The sequence below is a fragment of the Artibeus jamaicensis genome, unplaced genomic scaffold, assembly GCF_021234435.1.
Source record: "Artibeus jamaicensis isolate MK-2021 breed Jamaican fruit bat unplaced genomic scaffold, CSHL_Jam_final contig_490, whole genome shotgun sequence".
In the NCBI taxonomy this organism is placed as follows: domain Eukaryota; kingdom Metazoa; phylum Chordata; class Mammalia; order Chiroptera; family Phyllostomidae; genus Artibeus; species Artibeus jamaicensis.
The window spans coordinates 9,575,041-9,597,537 of NW_026521861.1; the positions used below are offsets into that span (position 1 = coordinate 9,575,041).

Below are 22,497 nucleotides of genomic sequence, written 5' to 3' on the forward strand. Positions count from 1 at the left end.
GGAATAGAAAAACAACTCACAAACAATGCATGTTGCCGGAAATCTATACACGTATCTGGTACTTTACAGTTTACAGGAGCCTCTCGTCATGGCTCCGTATCCTCTGTTTACCGAGGAGGAAACTGAGTCGCAGAAATTACAAGTCGTTTGCCACGTGGCTATTTCCTCAACCTTTAGGCACCATGATGGTAAGACATGCCATCCATTTAGCCACAGCTTTTGAGGAAACAAAGAAACTCCACCTTATTCCTTGTGCATATTGCTTATAAGACACATCCCAGTGTTTCTGAGACGTTAAATTAAGTGGGCTTGGAGGGAAGGACATGCACCCTAAACTAAAGGAAATACAAGAAGTAAAACAATGACTTAACCCAGTCTTTTAACTCTGAGTCCTAGTGCATAGATAATCTCGTTTCTTGGCTACATTATAAAGCCCTGCAAGGCGGGGTACTACCCTGCACTTTTTACAGCTGTCTCGCAAAAGGCTGAATGCAGTGGCTTCTGTACAATATACTCAGCTGACTGATGTACAAAAGAAATAAAAACTGTTTCTTCTGAAAACAAAAATTAGAAACAAACCCCGATTTTTTATTTTTAAACTTGTGGGTGCTAAAAATCCCCAGGTACTGTATTTGCAAAGTCCCCAAGAGCAACATTGAGCTGTTGTTTTTTGGTGGGCCATGTTTGGTGACTAAAGGTTAATCATGACATTTCCTTTTGAAGTTCCTTCTTCCAGTGCATGGCTCAGGGGGTCTAACAAAATGTTAGAAGCCTAGAGGTCAACAATCAAAGTTATATTTCAGGATGAAGCTCTAGAGAAACTTCAGGATGAAATTCTAGATTTTTGGAGCTTATTTAAAAATACTAGAGGAAAAAAATTTTAACATGTTTGCATTCATACAAACAGCTTATTTTTTTATTTGTCAGTTGCACCACTACTGAACTTGAGTCTTCTTACCTTCAAAGGTTAGAAAGCTTACATATAAAAATAAAAATAAAAAGCAAAGAAAGCAAGATATAGAGAAAGAAAGTTGTCACCTGGAACTATGCAGAAAATAAGTGGCCTCCAATCAGTTATTTTCTTGTTCAAGGGAAAAAAATTTCAATTTCTTATTCCAATCCTGGTTGAAGTGGTTAAAAAAAAGTTTGTCCAACTCTGTAAAGTAAAAGAAATTAGACTCAAGTGGCTGTAACTGAGCTTCCCATTGGATTATTGTGCGAGGTCCCCTTTATTCCCCCCGCAGTGGATAATGCGTGTTCTTTGTGATTTATCTGGAGCTGGTTTCTTTTACACCTGCAGCCTATATAAAGGCTAGGACTGGGGCTGGAGAATTGGGCGGCATCTGGGAGGCAGCATCCACAGTCCGGAGAGAATGAAACAGTCGGGAACATGAGCAACTCCGTGTGCTGTTGACATTCCCAGTGGTATGAGCCCTGCTTTTTGCCTCTGAGTGCAGATCAGGAGCCACTAGAAAGAGGGTGTGGACAGCATTTCAGATCTGCTTGGAAAATTGCCCCCAAGGTTGTGTCCGCTGCTTTGTTTTCACCCTTGATTCTAATTTCTCGCTTCTTTTTCTGATCTAGAATGATCGAGGCTCAGGTTCAGACCCAGGCAGGACCGTGAACATCTGGCCAGCGTGGTTTGGGCCCCTGGCAGAGACCAGGTTCTGAGAAGCAATGGTGATGAGGGCCTTCGTCCTGTTGGCTGTCTTTGTAGAAGCCTCAGCGAAATCATGCACTCCGAATAAAGCAGGTATGCCCTGGTGGTGGTCCATTTTCCTGGAAAATTTCCTGAAACTTCCCTTTGCAAAGCTCAGAGCTCTGTGACTATAGTGTTATGAAAATGCAATAATATTGCCAAGTAGAAGCACTTAAGCCCTCTGATTGGTGTACCAATCAGAGTTTGCCCACAGGAAGCAAAAATGTACTGAATAAAAATTAGAGAATGCTAGATAGATGGATAAATAGATAGGGATCAAATCTCCACATTTTTTCTGTTTTCTACTTGACTTAAATTTCTATCTTGTGCCATGAATTACTGTTTCACATAAACAGACATTTTAAAAAGTGAATGGACTTTTTATTTTAAGTTTTGTGTTTGTTTTCATGGGTTTTTGGAATTTTTTACATACATGACATATATATATATCTCCAATCAATCCAATCTGGTTTCACAGATATATGCCTTGAAAGAGATGAAAATTTAAAAGTGGACCAATTTTGCATCCATACTGAATCTAGTGCAGATATTACACAGCCATAGCAAAGACTAAAGGTAGAAATTTGATAACTGAAGTTTGGGGGAAGTTTTATCACAGCCCATGAAGAACAGCAGGGAAAGTGTTTCTAACCAAGTGTTTTGCCTGTTCAGGTATAACTAGGACCCTCTGCTACTTATGTAGATCAATATGATCACCATGTCTGATTTCCAACCACGTGTATACTTTTTCCAGATGTCATCCTCGTGTTTTGTTATCCCAAAACCATCATCACCAAAATCCCCGAGTGTCCCTATGGGTGGGAAGTACACCAGCTGGCGCTCGGCGGGGTGTGCTACAACGGGGTCCACGAAGGAGGTTACTACCAATTTGTGATCCCAGATTTGTCACCTAAAAACAAGTCCTATTGTGGAACCCAGTCCGAGGTGAGTTTGGGCCACACATTGAGGAATCGCTAAGATGAGACAACTGGGCCCAAGGATATGATGTTTGCTGTCTGCCTTTAAAAGGGTCTAGAATCCACCCATTTCCTTTTAAGAGTCAATCTTATTTCTTGGGATGTGTTACTCAAATTCTTCTCTTCTGCCTAGTTTAACTGATACTTCGGATTTGAATTTTATTCTCTTAATCTGTTGCCAGAGCCAGCTAGGCCACCTCTGTGAGTAGAACAACATACTTTTCCCACCTTTACTTTGCTCTAAGTTCTGAGCATGTACTCACAGGCTGTTACCCTTCCTGGGGTGGGTGGATGGGACATCCTCTGCCCGAGACGTTGAAGTGGTGATAAAGCGCATTTGGGAGGGCATTTTATAAGAGTAACCAAAGTACAACACAATTCATAATTAGGCTTTACGAAATACCCAGGAAAGGTCATCTTGCCAATACCCTATGTGACAGAGGAGAAATCTGACACCTCCCAATAAAGTCACCAGTTGGGGGCCACAGATCCAGTAGGGACATAGTCATGCTCAGGAAGGGAGGCTGTTCTACTGCCTTGACTACAGAAGATTGTATAGAAATTAGGTCTCAGGAAATGGGAGCCACCTCATCTTCCTAAGACCACATAGAGATTCAGTGATGAAGTGGCATGATTGACAAAAACATCACATCTTTGAGTATCCTGGTGGAGTGAACTACAAATCATCCATGCGGTCTTAGGCAGGTCACTCCTTATGTGGATGTTCAAGATTCCTCCAGACTGCAATATTGTGTGATATCAGTGTTCAACAAGACAGAGGCAAGAATCTCAGAAATAGTGCTCATGACTGTAAAAAGAATAGAGCAAAGGACTTAGGCATTACTGTTCTAGAAATGGGAGATTTCTAGAAGTCACCCTAAATGGATGGAGGTATTCATGTAAGGTGACTTGGATGGGGAAATGGGCGAAAAGTCAATGTTGGGAAATAAAGAGCCTGAGCCAGCTCTTCTTGGTCAGAAGCCCAGAAGGCATATGCATTTCTTTTAGGTGGACAACATTCAACTTAGATTATTGTAAACAATTGTAGTTGAACGGGCTTAAGAACTCTTTATAAAAATAGATCCCCCAAAAAAGTGGATGCTACTCCCAACAGCAGACGTTCATGTCTCCCCCGGGGCCTTTTTTGGGGCCATCTTCAATCACTATTCCCAGAACCCTCCTTCTCATCATGGGGTACAGTCCACCCTAACTACCTTCTTCCTTTCCCCAGTACAAGCCCCCCATCTACCACTTCTACAGCCACATTGTTTCCAATGACAGCACAGTGATCGTGAAGAACCAGCCTGTGAACTACTCCTTCTCCTGCACCTACCACTCCACCTACTTGGTGAACCAGGCTGCCTTTGACCAGAGGTAAGTTGCTCAGAGAGTGGAGGGCTGGCTGCCTTGTGTGTGTTCTTCAGTCCCTGTCAATCAGGCGTGTTTCAGTCCTTATGCAAAATTCTCTCCCCTTTTCAGAGTGGCCACTGTTCACGTGAAGAACGGGAGCATGGGCACATTTGAAAGCCAATTGTCTCTCAACTTCTACACTGTAAGTGGCCTCCCAGTTCCCATCACTGCCCTGTGGCCTCTCTAAGAGGTGATGGGATGCTTCCTCGGGATTTGCTCTTCCCTAAGCTCTACACAGAGCTCTGTTCTTGAATTCAAGCTGAGATGGAAGTTTTGGTCTAGCTTCAACCTTCTTTAAAAGCTGAATGCAGCAGAAAGGCAGATTCATAGACTGGACAGAAGAACTGAAAAGGACTGCAGGAAAAAAATAGATCAACCTTCCCATTTCATGGATGAGAAAACTGAGGCAAGAGAAATCCTATGAGTTGCCAAGGGTCAATAGACAGTCAGACAATGTCTAACTCTTAATTGATCAAGATTACTTTCCACTATTTCTCACTCAAGAGATTTATATATACATTGGATGTAGCTGGTGTTACAATATTTGCACCGAGTAGTGAGCTTCCTACCTGTGACAGGGCTAAGGAGACAGGTTGGGGTTGGCCTCGGTCCCTAGCTCTTTGGTCTCTGAAACCCTCCTCTAAGTGGGCTTCCTCGCTGTCTCATTTGGGCAATACTGCCTATGTTCACATCGAAGTTAAAGGCACATTTTCATTTCTCTCAAAATAAAGTGCTCCAGAGAAACTAAATATGCAGCCCAGCTGCCCTCTTGTTTAGAAGGTGCTTTTTAAAATTTTTTATTATTATTATTATTATTATTATTATTATTATTATTATTTTGCTTCCTACAAAGTTTTCCATGTTGGCTCCTATTTTTATATATTTTTTAAAGATTTTATTTATCTTTAAAGGGAAAGGGAAGGAGAGAGGGAGAGAAGCATCAATCAATGTATGGTTGCCTCTTGTGTGTCCTCTGCTGGGAACTGGCCTGCAACCCAGGCATGTGCCCTGACTAGTAATCAAACTGTGGTTGCTTGGTTCCCAGGCCCGAGCTCAATCCACTGAGCTACACCAGCCAGGGCTGGCTCCTATTTCTGTTTATTTTTTTCCATCACCATGTAAACCTGCTATGCCCTCTTCCACCTCTACCCACCCACTCTCCCCCACAGTCACCACCCTGCTGTCTGTGCTCATGAGTTCTTTCTCTCTTTTTTCTTTTTTACTCAGTCTTTCCACCTGCCATGCTTTCCCCTCCCAGAGCTGTAGGCCTGCTCTCTACCTATGAGTCTGGCTCTATTTTGCCGTTAGTTCAGTTTGTTCATTAGACTGCACATATGAGTGAAGTCATAGGCGATTTGTCTTTCTCTGACTGCCTTCTTTCACTTAGTGTGCTGCTCTCCAGGTCCATCTATGCTGTCACAAAGGGTAAACTTTTCATCTTTTTTACGGCCAACTAGTATTCCATTGTGTAAATGTACCATAGCTGTTTACCTACTCATCTACTGATGGGAATTTGGGTTCATTCCAAATCTTGGCTATCGTAATACCAAGGGGTGCTTTGTATGTTACACCTGCAGCTGTCCGTGAGGAAGTCTGCACACAGGATACTAGCCCCCAGGCCAAAGGAAGATGCAGGCAAAAATAGAAACTTTCCCAGTAGAGCTAGAAGACACCCTTAGAGGTCATCATGTTCAACCCCTTCATTTCCCAAAGAAAACAAACTCTATTACCTAGAACCCCACTGACCTTGAATTCTTTGAACTTGCCTTACTGACTCCCTGGAAGCTATTCACCCTGCTGAACTTGGAAGGTGAGAATTAGAAGAGACCCTAGTCCATTTTACAGATGACGGTCTGAGGCCCCGAAGGAGGAAGTCAGCTGTCCCAGATCCCGCAGGTAGTCAGAGTGGTGTCTAGTCCGGCACACAGGTCCCCTGACCCTGCTCTCTGAGGCAGACTTACTGAGAGGGGAATGAAGCTGAAGTTTGCAAACCCTCCACTTGGACAGGCCCCTTTCAAAGCCTATGTCTAATTTTTGTGTTGAAAACTCTGGTTATTTTAATCAAGAGGGCTCCCCAAATTAGCAAATTTTGCTGTGTCTAATGTACTTTTTTTGCCCAAATTTCTGAGGGAAGAATAAAGATGCACATTATACATGGGTAGTACCGGAAATACTTTGTATCTGTTCTTGAGTTTTGTAATTATTTGTTACATAAAATTTCTCGTACCATCACATGTTCCAAAACAAATGCTAAAATCCATTATAATACAAAAACCAAGTATCTAAACATAAATAAATACATCATTGAATTAAGAAATTAAAACAAAAGATTTTTTTTTCTGAAAGTTTGGGCCAAAATCATGGGTGTGCATTATACACAGCAAAATACGGTAAATAAGCTTCAAGGTCCCACAAAACCTAGCTGTGCCCTGGCCACACACACCGGTGGTTGAGTTCTGAAAAAAAGGAGCCCCGAATAGCCCCCCAGACCTGTGATCAGGAACATGTATACCACGCTGAGAGTCAGGGCAAGGAAAGGAGCCACCAGCATAACTGATGAAGACAGTCCAAAGAGAAAAATAGGCTTCGCACACTGACAACGACGTCACGGAATGTCCCAACGGCGGGCTGCTTTACAACTGAGTCCCTGTCTGGAAGTGCGTGAGTATTATCTTAAGCAGATAAAATGACAGATAGGAGCCTATGACGATCTTACAACAGTTGGAATTGGAAAGGCATCAGGATTGTCAAAAGTCACCATCTACCATCAGCTATGTTGGGCCAAATTTCAGACATAAATATCAAATTGTAGAACCAGAAAGGGTCTATTCTTTTGTAAGAGAGGGGAAAAAAGTAAGAGGCATGTCCTCAGCATCATACAAGCCATCCTCTGGGCTGGACGGATAGACTTCACAGGATGCCTCCTTGAATTGTTCTAGAAATGAGGCTAAGACCTCCCCTGGGACCCACCAAGACCTTTACAGAACAGACAGGTTCAACAAAAAGGGGGTTCTGATGTTACAACCGAATTTGCTGTTTAATATTCCCACCAGGGGCTCCGTTTCCGATGCCTGCCGTGTGGTTGGTATTTTACCTCCCCTCCCTTCTTCCGCTTTGAGGGCATTCTTGTGTGTTTCTGAAGCAACAGCTGCTCCCTGCATATATTTCCATCAAATTACCAGTGACAGAGCTGTGCCCTAGATTGCACAATGAAATCAATGCTCTGCTAATTGCCGAGGGTTCCGAAGACTCCGAATGCTGAGCTCCATCACCACCACTTCTACTCACCACGCTTCCTCTCTTCCCTTCCTACCCCCTCCCCACTCCTGCCGAAGGCCCGTAACTGCTCTTCTTGGCAAAAAGTTATTTTGACTCCCAATCCTATCAAGGAATGTAGTCAGCTTGCTGATGTAACCTAGCACTGTGGTTAAGAAAATAGGCCTGGGCTATTTTCACCACTGGTTTGAAAGCCTGGTTCTACTGTTTGCTAGTTGTGTAACCTTGGGCAACTTAGTTAACCTTTCTGGGCTTCCACCTATGTATTTTTTAAATTGGGATAATATTAGTATTTACCCATAGGTTTGTTATGAGGATTAAATGAAATAATCCTTAAGAAGCACTTACCAGAATGCCCAGCACAAGGTAAGTGCCTGTAAAAATAGCCATTCTCACGATTTTAGCCTTTGACCCCATTTAAAGTGGAAACTGAGAGCTTCCAGAACAAGCGTTGTTACCTTTATAAGGTTGAACATCAATATCAGCATAGGACTGGGGTGACATTCAATTGAAATTGTACTGACAATTCCTCTAAGGTAGAGAGAGATGAAAAAGTTTGGGATCGAACACATACAAACAATAGGGGCCAAAGTCATAGGCTTCCAGAGTCCAGATGAATTGCAGAGGTGGTCCACCTTGACTGTCCATGCAAAGTCCAAAAGCCGTCTGCAAGACTGCTGATCTGTGCTCCCTACCTCTCCCAAAGGCAAGTTGGACCTTCCCATCTTAGATCAGTGTACAATATATGACATCCTGAATCCTGGTTTATTGGTCTTGGTTCTGTCTTCTGGAATAATGCCGTGTACTGATGCTGCTGATGGTCCTTCAACTCTCAAGCTTGTCCTTCCCCAGCTAAACATCTTCCCACTGTTGATGGTCCATTCATCATCTAGTCACTCTGGGTGTGGTCCACTTGAGTGGCCTTATTAAAAATCAGAGCCTGGCATTGAAATGTTATATTCTAGAACTTGTCAGACCAATGTAGGGCACAGTGAGTCAGAGGTCATCTTCAAGGTTCTAGAAAATTTCCAGGAACACGTTCCAGAGTACGTTTAGCTTTGGGCAGTCTTCTTTCACTGAGATCTCACCTTGAGCTGTGAGCAAAAGCAACGCCCAGATCTTGCCCATGCACACTGTTGTTAACCTACATGTGCCCATTCTCACTGTGTCACCAGCTATCGTGACTCAATCTTTCGATCAAGTGACGGGCCAGATGGCAGGATTTTCCAAGGTGCTCTTTCATCCAGTTCACTGAATGAGTAGCTTATGTGGCGTTTCTGTTTCCTGGGATGCCAAAACAAACTGCTTCTACTGTAGGGCAAAGTTACCTGGAAACAGATCTCTAATCTTCCTGTTATAAAGAAGTCGCAGGAGTGGGGGCGGGAGTGGCGTATTGAGCTGAGCATTGCCTTAGCTGTAGGGTGAGAAGTGAAGAAACTGACCACTGAGAGTGTTTTGTTTCAGAGATGGCATCGACAGTGTAGAACAGAGTAGATTCTGCTCTCCACTTTGAAACAATCCGGCAGCTTCCTCTGGGAGCAGAGGTATCGTTCCACTCTCCCAATAGTCTGTCGGCCGCATCCTGGGTGATGGAGAAGCCCCTCTCACTGAACTGGGGACTGCAGCTCCATCCCTAGTTTCCACACTGGACATGGCCTCTTGAAGTAAAGTAATAAATAAACACTACCATTAACCTGTCACTTCAATGGGCCTGTTGAGCTAGTGAATGACTTGTGATTAAGAGCATTCTTGTTTAATTATTGCAACCATGTAAATGGTGGAGGAGAATGACATATTAGAAGAAAACATCAGATTTCTAGGTGACGTGAGCCCAGGAGCCCTGGCCAGACTTCAGTAAAATAATGTAAGAGTTTCCAGAAGATGATTCTGAGGCCTCTCAGCAAGTTCCTTGCATTTGAGCCATAGGGGGTTGAAGTCCATTTTAACTAGATATTCTTGCTGCCACTGTTTACCTATTGCAGTTTTGCAAAGCTGCAAGTCCATGAACCTCAAATTTTAACTAGTGTCCTGGTTTAAGCTTTATGCTTCTATTACATAAAATCACCATCATAAAAAGATGTCTGCAAGGTAAGTGAAGAAGGACTGCAAAGATTATTCCCATTTTGAAGATGGGAACATTGAGGCCCAGAAGGTTGATTTGCCTATAGTGTCCCAAGAGAGTGGTAGGAGCTAGAATCAGCCCAGGATCCTTGTCCTTCTGTCGTGATGCTTTTGTCTCTGAAAGCTAAACTTGGAGAGTAGTTAAAGGTCTTTACTACAGTTGTTGACCCCAGCAATTAAAGAATGGAGAAATCAGCCTCATTTGGGTAAGTCAACCAGAAACACTGCTATTTATTCCTAATGACTCACCCAGAACTGCCTGATGAAGATGACCATTGAAGACCAGACACTCCAGGCCTGTGACCGAAGTGCTTCTGTACTCAAGTCACGACCATGACTCCCCGTTGCACTCAGAGTTGAAACCACAGTTTCCACTGGATCTGTCTCCATAACCTCTGGATCACCTGGGTCTCCTGACCCCACACATGTCTGCCTCCCCTCCCACATGTCCCCTTTGCTCAGGCACAGTAGCTTCCTTGTTGTCCTGCCAGCCACACTCTCAGCCCCAGGGCCTTTGTCTTGGCTGAAACACTCTTCCTTGGGTGCCTGGGTGCAGCGCAGAGGAGTTTCTTAGTATTAGTACCTGGCCTGAAGAACAGGCTCCGTCACCTCCCCCAAACCTCGGTTCAGATGTCACGTCCTCAGTGAGGCCTCCCCAGCTACTACTCTATGTACAATTGCAGCTTACCCCTTCCCACACTCTCAACCCACCTTACCCTGCTCGAATTTCCTACAGTTTTTCTATCTTTTGTGCTCTCATCTATTCTGACATACACAGTTTACTTCCCTACCATCTCTGGACTGTCTCCCCTGCTAGAATGTTGGGTGGTTGGCATCAGAAATCTGTGCTTTGTTACCCAATAATCTATAGACAAAACATCTCTACTGGGCTGTAGGGCCTTGTCCAGTAGAGAGAGCAGTGCCTGACACATAGTAGGGGATCCATGAGTTGTTGTTGTTAACCGTGCTGGGAGTCAGATCCTAAACTTTCCAACCCAGGCTGGGGCCAGCCCAGACAGCTGAGGAACAAGGGCAAAGCAGTGTTGCGTGCATGTGGTCCCTGTGCCCATGGGTGATTCAGGAACGCACAGTGCGTCGGCGTTCCTGGACTCCACTCTTTTTTCCATCAGACAAGTCTTGTTCCTCTTTGGCTCAGATGAGACATACAGTATGCATCTCACTGGCACCAGCAAACCCAGACATGGGATGTCCTCATCCCTCCGAGGATGATACCAGCGTCTTAGGAGCTATGGCCTCTCTGGGCCTCAGGGTTTCTCACTGTGGCCTCATGTACCTGTGCCCTTTGGGTTGATCCCCACCCCACGCCAGCCCAATTCATCTGCTGCTGTCAGACACGACTGCTCAGTTGAGAGGTCATAATGCCCAGTGTCAATTTCCTTCCAAAGAATGCCAAGTTCTCCATTAAGAAAGAAGCCCCTTTTGTCCTGGAGACACACGAAATCGGGTCAGATCTGTTTGCAGGAGTAGAAGCCAAAGGGTTAAGTGTTAGGTAAGTACATTTTCTCCGTGTTTATATTTTTAAAGACAAAGAACAGTAAAAAAGACTGGCCAAGAGACTCTTCAATCACCAAATGTTTTGAGGCATACAACTCTCTGGCTCAAAGTGATGCCCTTGATTTCATTTCCAGGTTCAAAGTGGTTTTGAATAGCTGCTGGGCCACACCCTCAGCCGACTTCATGTATCCCTTGCAGTGGCAGCTGATCAACAAGGGGTAAGTACTGCTCTCTGGCACACAGGCCTGAGGGGTGGGGCCAGGCACATCCGGGTCTGCTTTGGCCTGGCAAAGCTGGGGAGAAAGGGGTGGAGCCTCTTGTAGTTAACCTAGTACTAGAGGATGTAGACATCCTCTGCGCTTCCTGGCTGAGTCCTGAGACTAGCAAACATTTCTGTAGTGATTTCTGGTCCCAGGTACTGCTCTGAGAACTTTAGCATATATATTAACTCTTTTGCCTTACAACAGGCAGGTATTATTCCTACCACCCCCATTTCCCAGATGAGAAAACTGAAGCACAGGAGGAGTTAAGTCATGTCACATAATTGGTATGGGGGAGGGGGAGTGTGTTCAAATCCAATCTGTCTGAGACCAGGACTCTGGCAGGGACTAAATTAGATAATCCATGTAAAAAGGCTTAGCACAGAGCACCTAGTCAGTATCCAACTGATTTAAATAATATCATTGTTTTTATAACTAATTCAGTAGATAATGAAAGTACGAAAATCTCACAATGGAAAGGTAGCTCTGAAAGCTGTACACTGGATGGTTTAGAGACAGTACACAGGAGAGGAAAGACCAGGTTAGAGGCAGCAGCAGCTACTGACCCAAATGTGCCAATACCTGAATGGAGGTGCAGGCAGTGAATGGACAAGTCACGCAGGGAGGAGAGAAAGGATCAAAATTTAGCCACCAGTTGGGTGTGCTGGGCAGAGAGATGTTGACAGGACAGGAACTCTGAGGAAGGTGTGACAAAGACGGCTTTGTATTGTCGAGTCCGTGATTGAGAAGGTGGAGAATGGTGTATTGTTGATGGCTGGGGATTTTTGATGGCTTTGTGGATAAGGGACTCTGGGTTCTCCTTGAACACAAAGATTACATGGTAAGCTGGAGATGACAACTGTCCAGAAACACAATTGTAACTTTGAAAAACAGAGGCGAGGTTGGGCTAGACCAGAGATGTGGGCATCACCCACATGATGACTGGTAAACACAGCCGAGGCCACTCCCCAAACCCGAGCAGACCACTCTGCCCGTGTTATTCCCAGAACCCATCAGTAACACTTGAGTAAACACTGGGGCCGGGGGCAAAAGTGATTAGATAACAAAGGCCAAGCCACTTTGAACCTTGAGCTATTTGTTTTTATTTAACACACACTTGTAAAGCACTTACAACATACCAGGCATTGCGCTAACTAGGTGCTCTACAAATAGTAATTTATTTACATTTCTTTAAGCCTCTGTGAAGTAAGTCATGTAATAACCTCTATTTTATGGAGGAGAACACTGAGGTGCAGGTGGATTTTGAAACTCGCCCTAAATCTAGAGCTTGGAGGAGGACAGATCTGGGGCCCAGTCTCAGGTAGTAGCGTGATCTCTTGGGTGGCATGACTAGGCCAGGCCAGCAGAGCCACCTCTGAGCAAGCCGGCAAAGCTTTCTGCAAAGAAGGGAGCTTAGTTTGGGAGCTTACTTCCCATCTGTCATTGAGTGATTCATTTAGGTTCTGCCGCTGTGGGATCAAAGGACCCCGGGGAGATGCTGAAATAAGTCACTGAGCTACCAGGACCTGAAATTACCACCAGGCATTGGAACTTCTCTAACACAACAGCCACATGGGCAATGGCTTCTACCTGCAGATAGTTCTGAGGCTGTTGCGCACATGATACACCTGACGGATGTGTCATATAAAACAAAAAGGAATGCTTGTGGCTTTGGGGTCATCTAAAAAGTGCCCCACAAACTCAAGGGCGCATAGAAATGGGTGTCTGTCACACGTGCAGAAGGTCCCTGGGCATAGCCCTATGGGAGGAGTCCTGAGCTATTTCCATTGCCAGCCTGGTTGAAATAAATGGCCCTGAAGGTCGGGACTACATACACGAAGACCCACGCCAAGGGCCAGAACGAGGAAGTCCACTGCCACAATCTGCCAGGTGCTTTTGGGTCACACTGAGCCCTTTGGGAGGAAAACCCAGTTTTCCAGAGTTGCCCGGAGAGCTCTGAGCAGATACACCATCCGGCAGCGTGGTTCCGTGGGGATGGAGACCCCTGCGGCAGTGGTGTGAAAACCTCCCCGTGGGCATGCCACCATCCAGAGATGTCTGCACAGAGGGGCAGGCGCCACGGCCATTGCCAAGCAGCAACAGTGCCAAGGCATCTCAGTCCTGCCCATGACTTGCCTCCTCCCCACCCCCGACAAAGCTCTGCTTACACTGTTTTCCACTGGCTGGGCACTCCAGCTTCAAGGAGCTATTTTAAGAACTCAACATCTTGAGTTTGTACAAGAATCTCAGGTGTTTTGACCAAATGATCCTCCAAGAGTCTCGTTTCACAGCTCTGTAAATGCCCCCAGCCCCGTCACTGCGCAGAGGCCAGCTTCTGACCCTGGTCCCCGATACCAGGCACAGCGTTTGCTCCTCATTTCACTCACTCACTGTCAGAGTTAACATTCCTTCGGTCCTCTCTGTAGTTTGGCCCCTAATGTCTGGTTCTAATACAATGGGGTGGGAAGGGGACATCATGAAGCTTCTCTGGGGTGGCTGTGCTGCTTTCTGGTGCATGTGGAGTCAGATTGATAATAGAGACACACTCTGGGAGGCACATTAGCTTTGGGGCCCACTGTGGTGTGGTCCAGGGGTCTTAAGCTTTTGGACCCATAGACTGTTCCACAGAGGACAGATGCTGGTGCTCCCATCACCTGCAGAAAACGAACACCCATACTCCTGTGGACCTCACTGTCCATTCCCAAGTACCACTGTATCTCCTCCCAACACCAGGTTGAATGTCTGGCACTCAAATAGGGAATCGGCCTGCATTTGGTAAAAGAAAAATTGTTTTGCTTAAACCCCAGTTTCTCGATCCCAACAGCACTGACATTTCGAGCTGGATCATTCTTCGTTGTGTGTGTACGGAGGCGGAGGGGGTCTGTCCTGGGCACTGCGTGATGTTTGTTCAGCTTCCCTGGCCTGTCCCCGGTGGATGCCAGCCACACCTGTCCCAGTCAGGACAACCACACTGCTAAATGTCCCCTGGGAGGCAAACGGCCCCCCAGTGAGAACAAATGGCTTCAACAAATGCCCATCTGTGTCATTAATTTTTTCCCTTTATTGCAACCGTTACATTTGGGACTTACACATAAAAGCACAAGAAGAAAATAAAACTGTCATAATCACATCACTCTGAAATAGCCAGGGTTGACGTTGAGATGCTCTCCTTGCAGTCGTTTGTTTCTGCTCCCATATGACAAATATGACCACATTTTTACAAAGGTAATTATAGAATAGATATAGAACTTAACTAGCATAACGTAAGTTCAAATTCCCAGTGGCAAAACCTCACGATACACACACAGAAGCTTGTTGGGTGTGGCTTGGCTGAGGAGGCAATGGCAGCACTTTGGGAGACGCTGCGCCAGCCCCATTGCCTTCACTGTGTACACATCCCTGCTCTCTGTACATATCCCTGGGCTCCGGGGGGCTTTATCTCAGAGAGGTCACTCCCTTGGGACAGACATGTCATTCCTTGCCAGGTGTATAACTTCTCCTAAGTCTCTCCCCTCACCCCTCACTGTCACCTGGCTGTGGAATGGGGATGGCCACACCCATCTCACAGCTCCTCACCTTGACCATGAAAGTCATGAAAGTAATGAAAGTCATGAAAGTAAGCGAGATGCTGCCAGGCAAGGTGCTTTGGAAGGATAACATGCTTCGTGAAGCCCAGGGGAATGTACGTGCTGGGTTTGAACGTGCCTGAGAAGCTCTGGCTGGCTCGCATGAGTAACATTTTCTTTCTTCTCTCCCTCTCCCTACCACCCTGGCCCCCATGTGCCTCAGCTGCCCCACAGATGAAACAGTCTTTGTGCATGAGAACGGGAAAGACCACAGGGCGACCTTCCAATTCAATGCTTTCCGGTTCCAGAACATCCCCAAACTCTCCAAGGTCTGGTTACACTGCGAGACATTCATCTGTGACAGTGAGAAGCTCTCCTGCCCGGTGGTGAGCCACCTCTCTCCAGAGTGAGACTGTTACCCGGGGGGGGGGGGGGTTGCTGCTATTTGAGAAGCTATATTTTTAGCTGGGATGTGGTAACCAGACCAGGGTAGGGGAGTGCTGAGGACATTCTGAAGGAAAGAAAGGACACTGACTATGGGGCAGACATTCTGGGCCCTGTCCACCCTGCCACCAAGTGACAGTCTGGCACATGTCACTTGACCTCTGGAGCCTTGCTTTCTCATCTTTAAAGGTAGGGTGGTGACACATAATGGTGCCCTTTCCTTTCCAGAGAGCAATGGTAAGTCAAATGAAAGCAATACCAGACGTGGAAATGCTTTGAAAAAGTTGAAAAGCAGAAAGGAAAATTAAAATCTCAGTGGTAGCTATAGGTTCTGGATGGGAGTCAAAATGTGGGTATTTTTAGCTCTTGAGTGGCAGTTTCCCCTCCTCCCCACTGCCTCCCCCGAGAAGTTTCAACGCCATCAATCAACAGGTGTAGCAGATTTAGGTGAAAGATAGTTTTCCATTGTGACCTGATGTGACCCTGGTCCTCTGAGCAGTGGTTCTAAATGGGGTCCATGGCAGCTTCAGGGTCACCTAGAGACTTGTTGGGGATGCAAATTCCCAGGCGCCCCTAGACCACCTGATTCAGAAACTCTGTGTGGGCCCAACAATCTGTACTTTCACAAGTCCTTCGGGTGATTCTGAATCACGCTCAAGTTTGAGAGTCTCTGCCTTTGAGAGCCTCAAAGTGTTAAATCCCGAATGCTTACCTCCTTGGGTCTATTGGGCCTAAGAAGCTTGGTGAGGAAGGGCCCTCACATCACCCACAGTAACCAACAGACACAACATTATAATCTCTAGTTCTGTTGATTCACTTGGCAGAAAATGGTCGCTTCAGAGCGACCAGAAAGACAAGGGAGCAAGAAACACTGAATAGTCGACAAAAGGATAATTATTAGCACGGCATTTGAAAAAGGAAGGAAAATGAACCAGATGCCACCTCAGGTCGCTGTGGTGAGAGTAACTGCTGGGGAAAAGCCTTATTTCTTATTTAAAAAAAAAAATCATCACACCCTCCCACACCCAGTGACTTCCCCGGTTGGATTTCCTGCAGCGTGAAGAGTTGATAAAGTAAAGCTCTCCTCCTTTTCTCAAGTTAAGGAAGGGATGAAAAATGTCTTTCTAGGTTATTAAAAAATATAAGGTAATTGATCTCTCTTAGCTGGGGAATTTTGACTCTGTCAAGTTTGAGACTGTTTTTTTTTTTTAATATCTTGTCTTTCTTTTCTCTCCTGTGCTCCCGCCTCATCCCACCTCCCGCCCTCCTCTTGCCTCTGCTCGTCCTGGGTCTGCAGACTTGCGACAAACGGAAGCGCCTCCTCCGGGACCAGACAGGGGGCGTCCTGGTCGTGGAGCTCTCCCTCCGCAGTAAGTCTCTGTGTCCCACGTGGCTGTGTCTACTCTGGGCTGCGTCCAAGGGCACAGATGGTTGGAGCGTTTTAACTGAACTGCCAAACCAGCTGTGACTATGGACACAACCTTCCTCTGTGATGCAAATCAATTAACTGGGGGGTGGGGGTGGGGTAGCTCATGCCAAACCAAGCAGTTAAAGTCGGTCAGCTACCTGGTCAAGTTCTACCTGTGGCCTGAATTCCAGCTTCCCAACCCATCCCCAAGGAATTAGGACATGCCCAGCTTTCAGATACAGTATGCCGTCAACAATCATAACAGAAAATGAAACTGACTGGGACCACCCAGTGCACGGGAAAGAAATGTTACTGAGCAGCCGGAACTGGGCCTACCCTGAGCACTAGGGTTTCAGAAATAGAGGAGCCCAGCCCCGCTCCCACCAGGGACTTTGTCTTAAAGAACTTACCATCTTGCATGGGGAGAGATGTTAAATGTAAGGGAAAGGGAGACACTGTCAATGGCGGTGGGGGAGGGGCCCATGGGAGTGTATGACAAGGGATTCGACCTAATCTGGAGCTTAGGGAAGACCTGTGAAGGTTACCAAACTGCAGCTGGCAGTCTAGTAATCTAGGCTGCCACAGATTCTGTCTGGCCTGAAGGCTAGGAAACTTTTTATAAGGTTGAAAAAAGAATACTTTTTATTTTGTGACAGAAGAATTATATGAAGTTCACATTTCAGGGCCTGTAAGGAAAGTTTTTCTGAACACGGCCACAGCTGTCACGTAGGTGTTGTCTCCAGCTGCTTTCACGCTACGTCAGATGCAATAAGGACCATCTGGCCTGCAAAGCTGAAAATATGTACTATCTGGCCCTTCCCAGAAAGTTCACCAACCCCTGAGGAGAAAATGGCATGAGATGAAGCCTTTGTAAACCCCACTCTAAACTCTATTCTAAAGGCAGTGGAGAGCCTGTTGGTTTAATCGGGGAGGATACATATACAGTCAGGTTTGTGTTTCAGAAACACAGCTCTGGGACTTCTTCCACGATCTTGGCTTAAACCCTCGGCACTCTCTCTCTTTACTCACTACAGGCAGGGGATTCTGGAGCCTCTACAGCTTCTCAGGTAAGGAAAAGAGGCACCTCTGAGAAATGTCAATGAGCAATGCTCTGAGCACAGATGCATGTTTTAAAAGGTTACCTTTGGCCCCAGCAAAGCCTGTAAGAATTGCAAACTCCTCTTTTGAGCACACCTGAGTGGTTAGAGGGGGATGGAGGTAGAGCAGTCTCTCTCCAGCCAGCCCCTGAGCTCTGAGGTCGGGGAGAGGCCAGGGAAAATCTCAGGAAGCAGAACTGAATCCCACTCCCCAAGTCTCGGCAAAGACATCACCAGGTGGCTTTGCTTGGTGCCCGCATTGAGAGAATGGATCAGTGGTTTTCAATGATCAGTTCATTGAACAAATATTTGAGTTCCTGCTATGACTCTGCCCCTCATTAACTGGGTGACATTGGGAAATGACCTCACCCTTGTAGTCCCCAGTTTCCTGTGTGAAATAGTCTAGTAATTGCCACTAGCACACATGGCTGTTGTTTGGATTCAATGTTACAGCCAAGGGCACCAAACAATGCCCAGCACACAGCAAACATCAGGAATGATCCCCCATAATTACCGTAACACCAGACCAGGTGCTATTTTAGGCTGTATAGTTATTGAGATGAGACTGGCAAGGCCCCTGCCCTTCCTGAAATGTAGGGCTGGGGGAGGGAGAGAAATGATTGAGCAGCCAGGAAGGGCTCTCAGAGGAGGAAACATGTCAGCCAAGGCCCAAGACCTCAGCCGTCTGATGAGAAAGAGGCAACTCAGTACACAACCACAGTAAGATGTTTCTACTCATTAATACACTCACAGATGCCAACTTTGCTCTTGCAATTACGGGGAATCACGTCAACCAACCTTTTAAGACTCTAATCTCAGATTCTCAGTTTTAAAAAGAGGTTCTACAGCTAAAGCCCTACAGTGAAACACACCATCACTGTACTATCGAAGTTCAGATTCCCATCTGTCAGAGGTCCATATCCGAAGTTCATCAGTGCGATCCTTTGTACTGATGAAAGGGAGCTAGGGAACCCTAAAGGGTGGACAAAAGTGACTTACTGTGAAATGGGTAGGATTTATGAAAAGCTCCTTCACACCCCTGGGTTGGCTCTTTAGTTACACTTGTTGAGTAGTCCTTGACCCTCGTGGAACTGTTGCTGAGTGTGCGGCCTCCTTCATCTGGTTCACAGATGTTCTCTACCACCTCATCGTGATGCTGGGGATTTGCGCCGTCTTGTAGGAGCCAGCCTGGCAGGCTGTGGTGGCTCCTGCATTCAAGGTCAGCTCTGACGATGACAAACTCACAGGTTTTTTTTTTTTGTGCTGTCAAAAAAGAACAGACAGAAGGCCGTATTGTTGGGGAACAGACAATAGCGCTTTGCCAAATATGTGTTCCAATGATTTTTGTGAATTTCAGCGACTGTTTTTCTTTGGTGGCCCTACTTTCTCTCGTCACTTCCTGTGGCTCTTAGCTCCTGTAATCCCCTCCTATGACTGGCGGGGGCGTCTTCAATCCCTAAACTCAAGTCAGGGCCGTGGTGGATGCTTTGAAACCTCTTCTAATTTTAAAAGACTAGCACAGCCAACCAAGTGCTGCTGAGCATGTCGAGGAGAATGTAGGGCAAGGCCACAAAGTCAGTGCCAAGTACAGAATGCACAGGAATAGCCAGCTTCGCCGAAGGGGCCTTTGTCATTGATGCTGTCGACTCTAATGTGAGGATCAGAGCTGAGCCTCGGGGGTTCCAAGCTTCTGAACGATGGTAGGTGGTGGGGAATCAGAGTGCAACGGCCTTTGCTCAAGTCCAAATAACATAAAGGAATGCAATTCTTGAGACCCCCCCCAAGAGTGCTAACCTAATTAATTTTATAATAGGTTTTCTTAAATATGTGTAAGCATTTCATAAGTATAAACTTCATTTTTATTGCTGATATAGATTTCTAAAATCAAAAGAAAGTAACAAATTAAACAGGAATAAATCTATGAAAGGATACAACTCACATCAACATTAATTTAACATAATGTGACATTTACTAAATGCTGCTGCTGCTTCCAACAGGACCACAGAGTGACAGTGTGACAGGTCCCATCACAGGCCTTGCGATGATCAATGCTCTTTTCTCTCCTAAGAAACCCTCGTTTGTACAGAATGGCTTGACCTCATTTAGCCTCTCCTGCATTCTAACCTGGATGTGTTTCATCTCAGCAACTTATGATCATTAGCATAAAACCAACCAAAAAATCCGAAACACAAATGCAAATCTGACCGGTGACATTTCATGGTGCCACCCCCTGTTAACCCTGACACCCAGCCCACCCCCACCCCAGGAACCCAAAATATGTTGATATTAGTCATTTATATTGTCAACAAAACAAAACGGAATAAACCCATCCTGGTTGAAAACTGGAAGTTTCTAGGAATGCACTGAAGACCCCAGTACGAAGCTAGAAACTGAAGCTTCTAGATAGGAAAAGTCAGAGCTAGGTTTTTTTTTCTTAGTCTTACACAGACTTAATTAGTGGGCTTCTGCTTAGTATCTCTATATTGTATGTATCTGAGAGGATTTGAGATCTTTAATTTGATGGCTCTTTTACAATTGCGTTAATGAATTCAGAAATGAAGCTAGTTCTCGAGTCTCTGGAGACACAGAACACATGTTTGTGTAGTGACAGGCTAGATTAAAATGACTCTGTGTAATCTAAACTGGTCTCAAAGCTGGTCCCAAAACAGCTGGCCCTTCTTCTTCCTGTAAATTTAGATTTTGCAAAAAACAAGAGACATATTTTACTGGTTCCAGTGAAAAACTCCTAAATAGCATACTCAGAGCCATAATCAAAATCCCTGGTTGTCAGAGTAAAACACAATGTTGTATTAGTTTTGCTTGACTTTATCATAATGTTTAATGATCTTGTATCTCTACCTGGTGCTATGGAATAAATAAATGTCTTCAAATAAGTAACCTATGAGTCAGCGTGCAGTGTTAATATATCACGTTGATAGCTAATTAACTAGATGTGTTTTGACTTGAAGTTAACAACCGCATGATGTCTGGTTGCTCTTCCAGTCTCATACCTTCTCTACTTAGGTGTTAAGAAAAATCAGTCTCGGCCCTGACTAGTATAGCTCAGTGGATTGAGCACAGGCCTGTGAAGCAAAGGGTCGCTGGTTCGATTCCCAGTCAGGGCACATGCCTGGGTTGCAGGCCAGGTCCCCAGTGAGGGACACATGAGAGGCAACCACACATTGATGTTTCTCTCCCACTCTTTCTCCTTCCCTTCCCCTCTCTCTAAAAATAAATAAATAAAATATTTTTTAAAAAGAAAATTCGCTCTCAAAACAGTCTCTCTTGCAAAATTTCCATTAGTGCTAAACATAAAAGAAACATTTAGAGACAGAGGACTAAATACATTCTCCCTTAGGTGTCCTTGACTGATACAGAAAAAGCACTGGCTACAGATTTTAGAAAATTGCTTTTATCACACACATATATATTGAGTACACACAATCACATAAATCTCTATTAATCAATTCATAGATATAGATGAGATAGAGACATACGTACGTGTGTGCTCAGTACATATGTATACACATTTACGCACGTGTATTATGGATATATATGCATGTATGTGCCTGTGGTGTCTGTGTATGTGTATTCAGAAGTGTGTTTACATGTTTCATGTGTATGTGTGTGTGGATGCCAAATGTTTGTGTTAAAGCATTCAGTGAAAAAGGCAGAAGTAGCAGAGTTTTTTTTTGATAGGAACAAGACTTGTGTGAGCATGTGGTCTAGGACCGGAGGAAATACACACACTCCATAAAAGTACAAAGATGGGGTAACGACAGCCAATTGGCATGGTCTGCCCCATCTCTACACCTGTGAATCATTTCCTGATGCTCTTTTCATGTCACATTATTCAATTGCTTAGTTACTTCTATATGTTTGTACACACCTCCTTTAGTCCTTAATATATTGCATTACTATTATTTGTGCCTCCTTTCTCCAACTAAACTGAGAGCTAAAGACTAATGAAAGTTTCATATTTTCTTGTGTCCCCCAACATGGTACCTGGCACAGACCAAGTGCTCAATAATTGTCCTTGAATTAATGGATGGCTGGATGAATGGGTGGATGGATGCGGACTAGTCTATCTTTCTAAGAGACCTCATAGTAGAACTTGCCTTATTCCTCTTGATGGTGGAGCACAGCGTTTGGGATCCAGAAGCTCTGATCCCAAACAAGACAAAAAGTTATGAGGCATAAGAAGATAAATTCTGGCCCACTGTCTCTATGTTGGAGAGTGGGGGAAACTCCCCTGTCCCCTTCAAATAAAGACCTCTGCCGTCCCCACTCCTGGGCATCTGTCAGTCCAACGCTTTCCATCTTCGGTGCCCAGGCCAGTGGAGAGAAGCCACGCCTACCACAACGAAAATGGAACCGTGTTCCAGGAATCGGGGTCTGCGCAGGCCCCACAGTTAAGCATAACAAAAGTTCTGCTGATGAGCTCCACTTAAGAGCTCCATGGAGATGGGGCTGTTGGCAAAGCACTTCCCTCTGCCACTGTTTAATGTCCCTGTTACTGAAGAAAGGCAAGAATTCCACCAAACGTTTTGTAACATTTGGTATTAAATGCTCTCGATCAACCAACAGGTCATTTATTTCCCTACACAGAACTCCAGAATATCTCCACAAAGGCAGCTCAGTGGGCAGGCTAAGGAGAGACCTGCCCCAGTCCCGCTGGTTTTCCCCTCTGTAGTCACGGGAAATTCAACAGGAAAACGTCTCAA

The 22,497-nt window shown here is 45.3% G+C and overlaps 1 protein-coding gene across 1 annotated transcript; it reads left to right on the top strand.

The window, feature by feature from the left end:
- The first annotated feature begins 1,677 nt into the window (after window positions 1-1,677).
- TECTB (tectorin beta) lies at window positions 1,678-18,998 on the top strand. Its single transcript, XM_037165588.2, has 10 exons — window positions 1,678-1,753; window positions 2,454-2,644; window positions 3,908-4,050; window positions 4,156-4,228; window positions 10,890-10,993; window positions 11,133-11,216; window positions 15,048-15,210; window positions 16,566-16,638; window positions 17,711-17,743; window positions 18,904-18,998. Exons 1-10 carry the CDS (start codon window positions 1,678-1,680, stop codon window positions 18,951-18,953), a joined length of 990 nt encoding a protein of 329 aa, XP_037021483.1. The 3' UTR covers window positions 18,954-18,998.
- The last annotated feature ends 3,499 nt before the right edge of the window (window positions 18,999-22,497 follow it).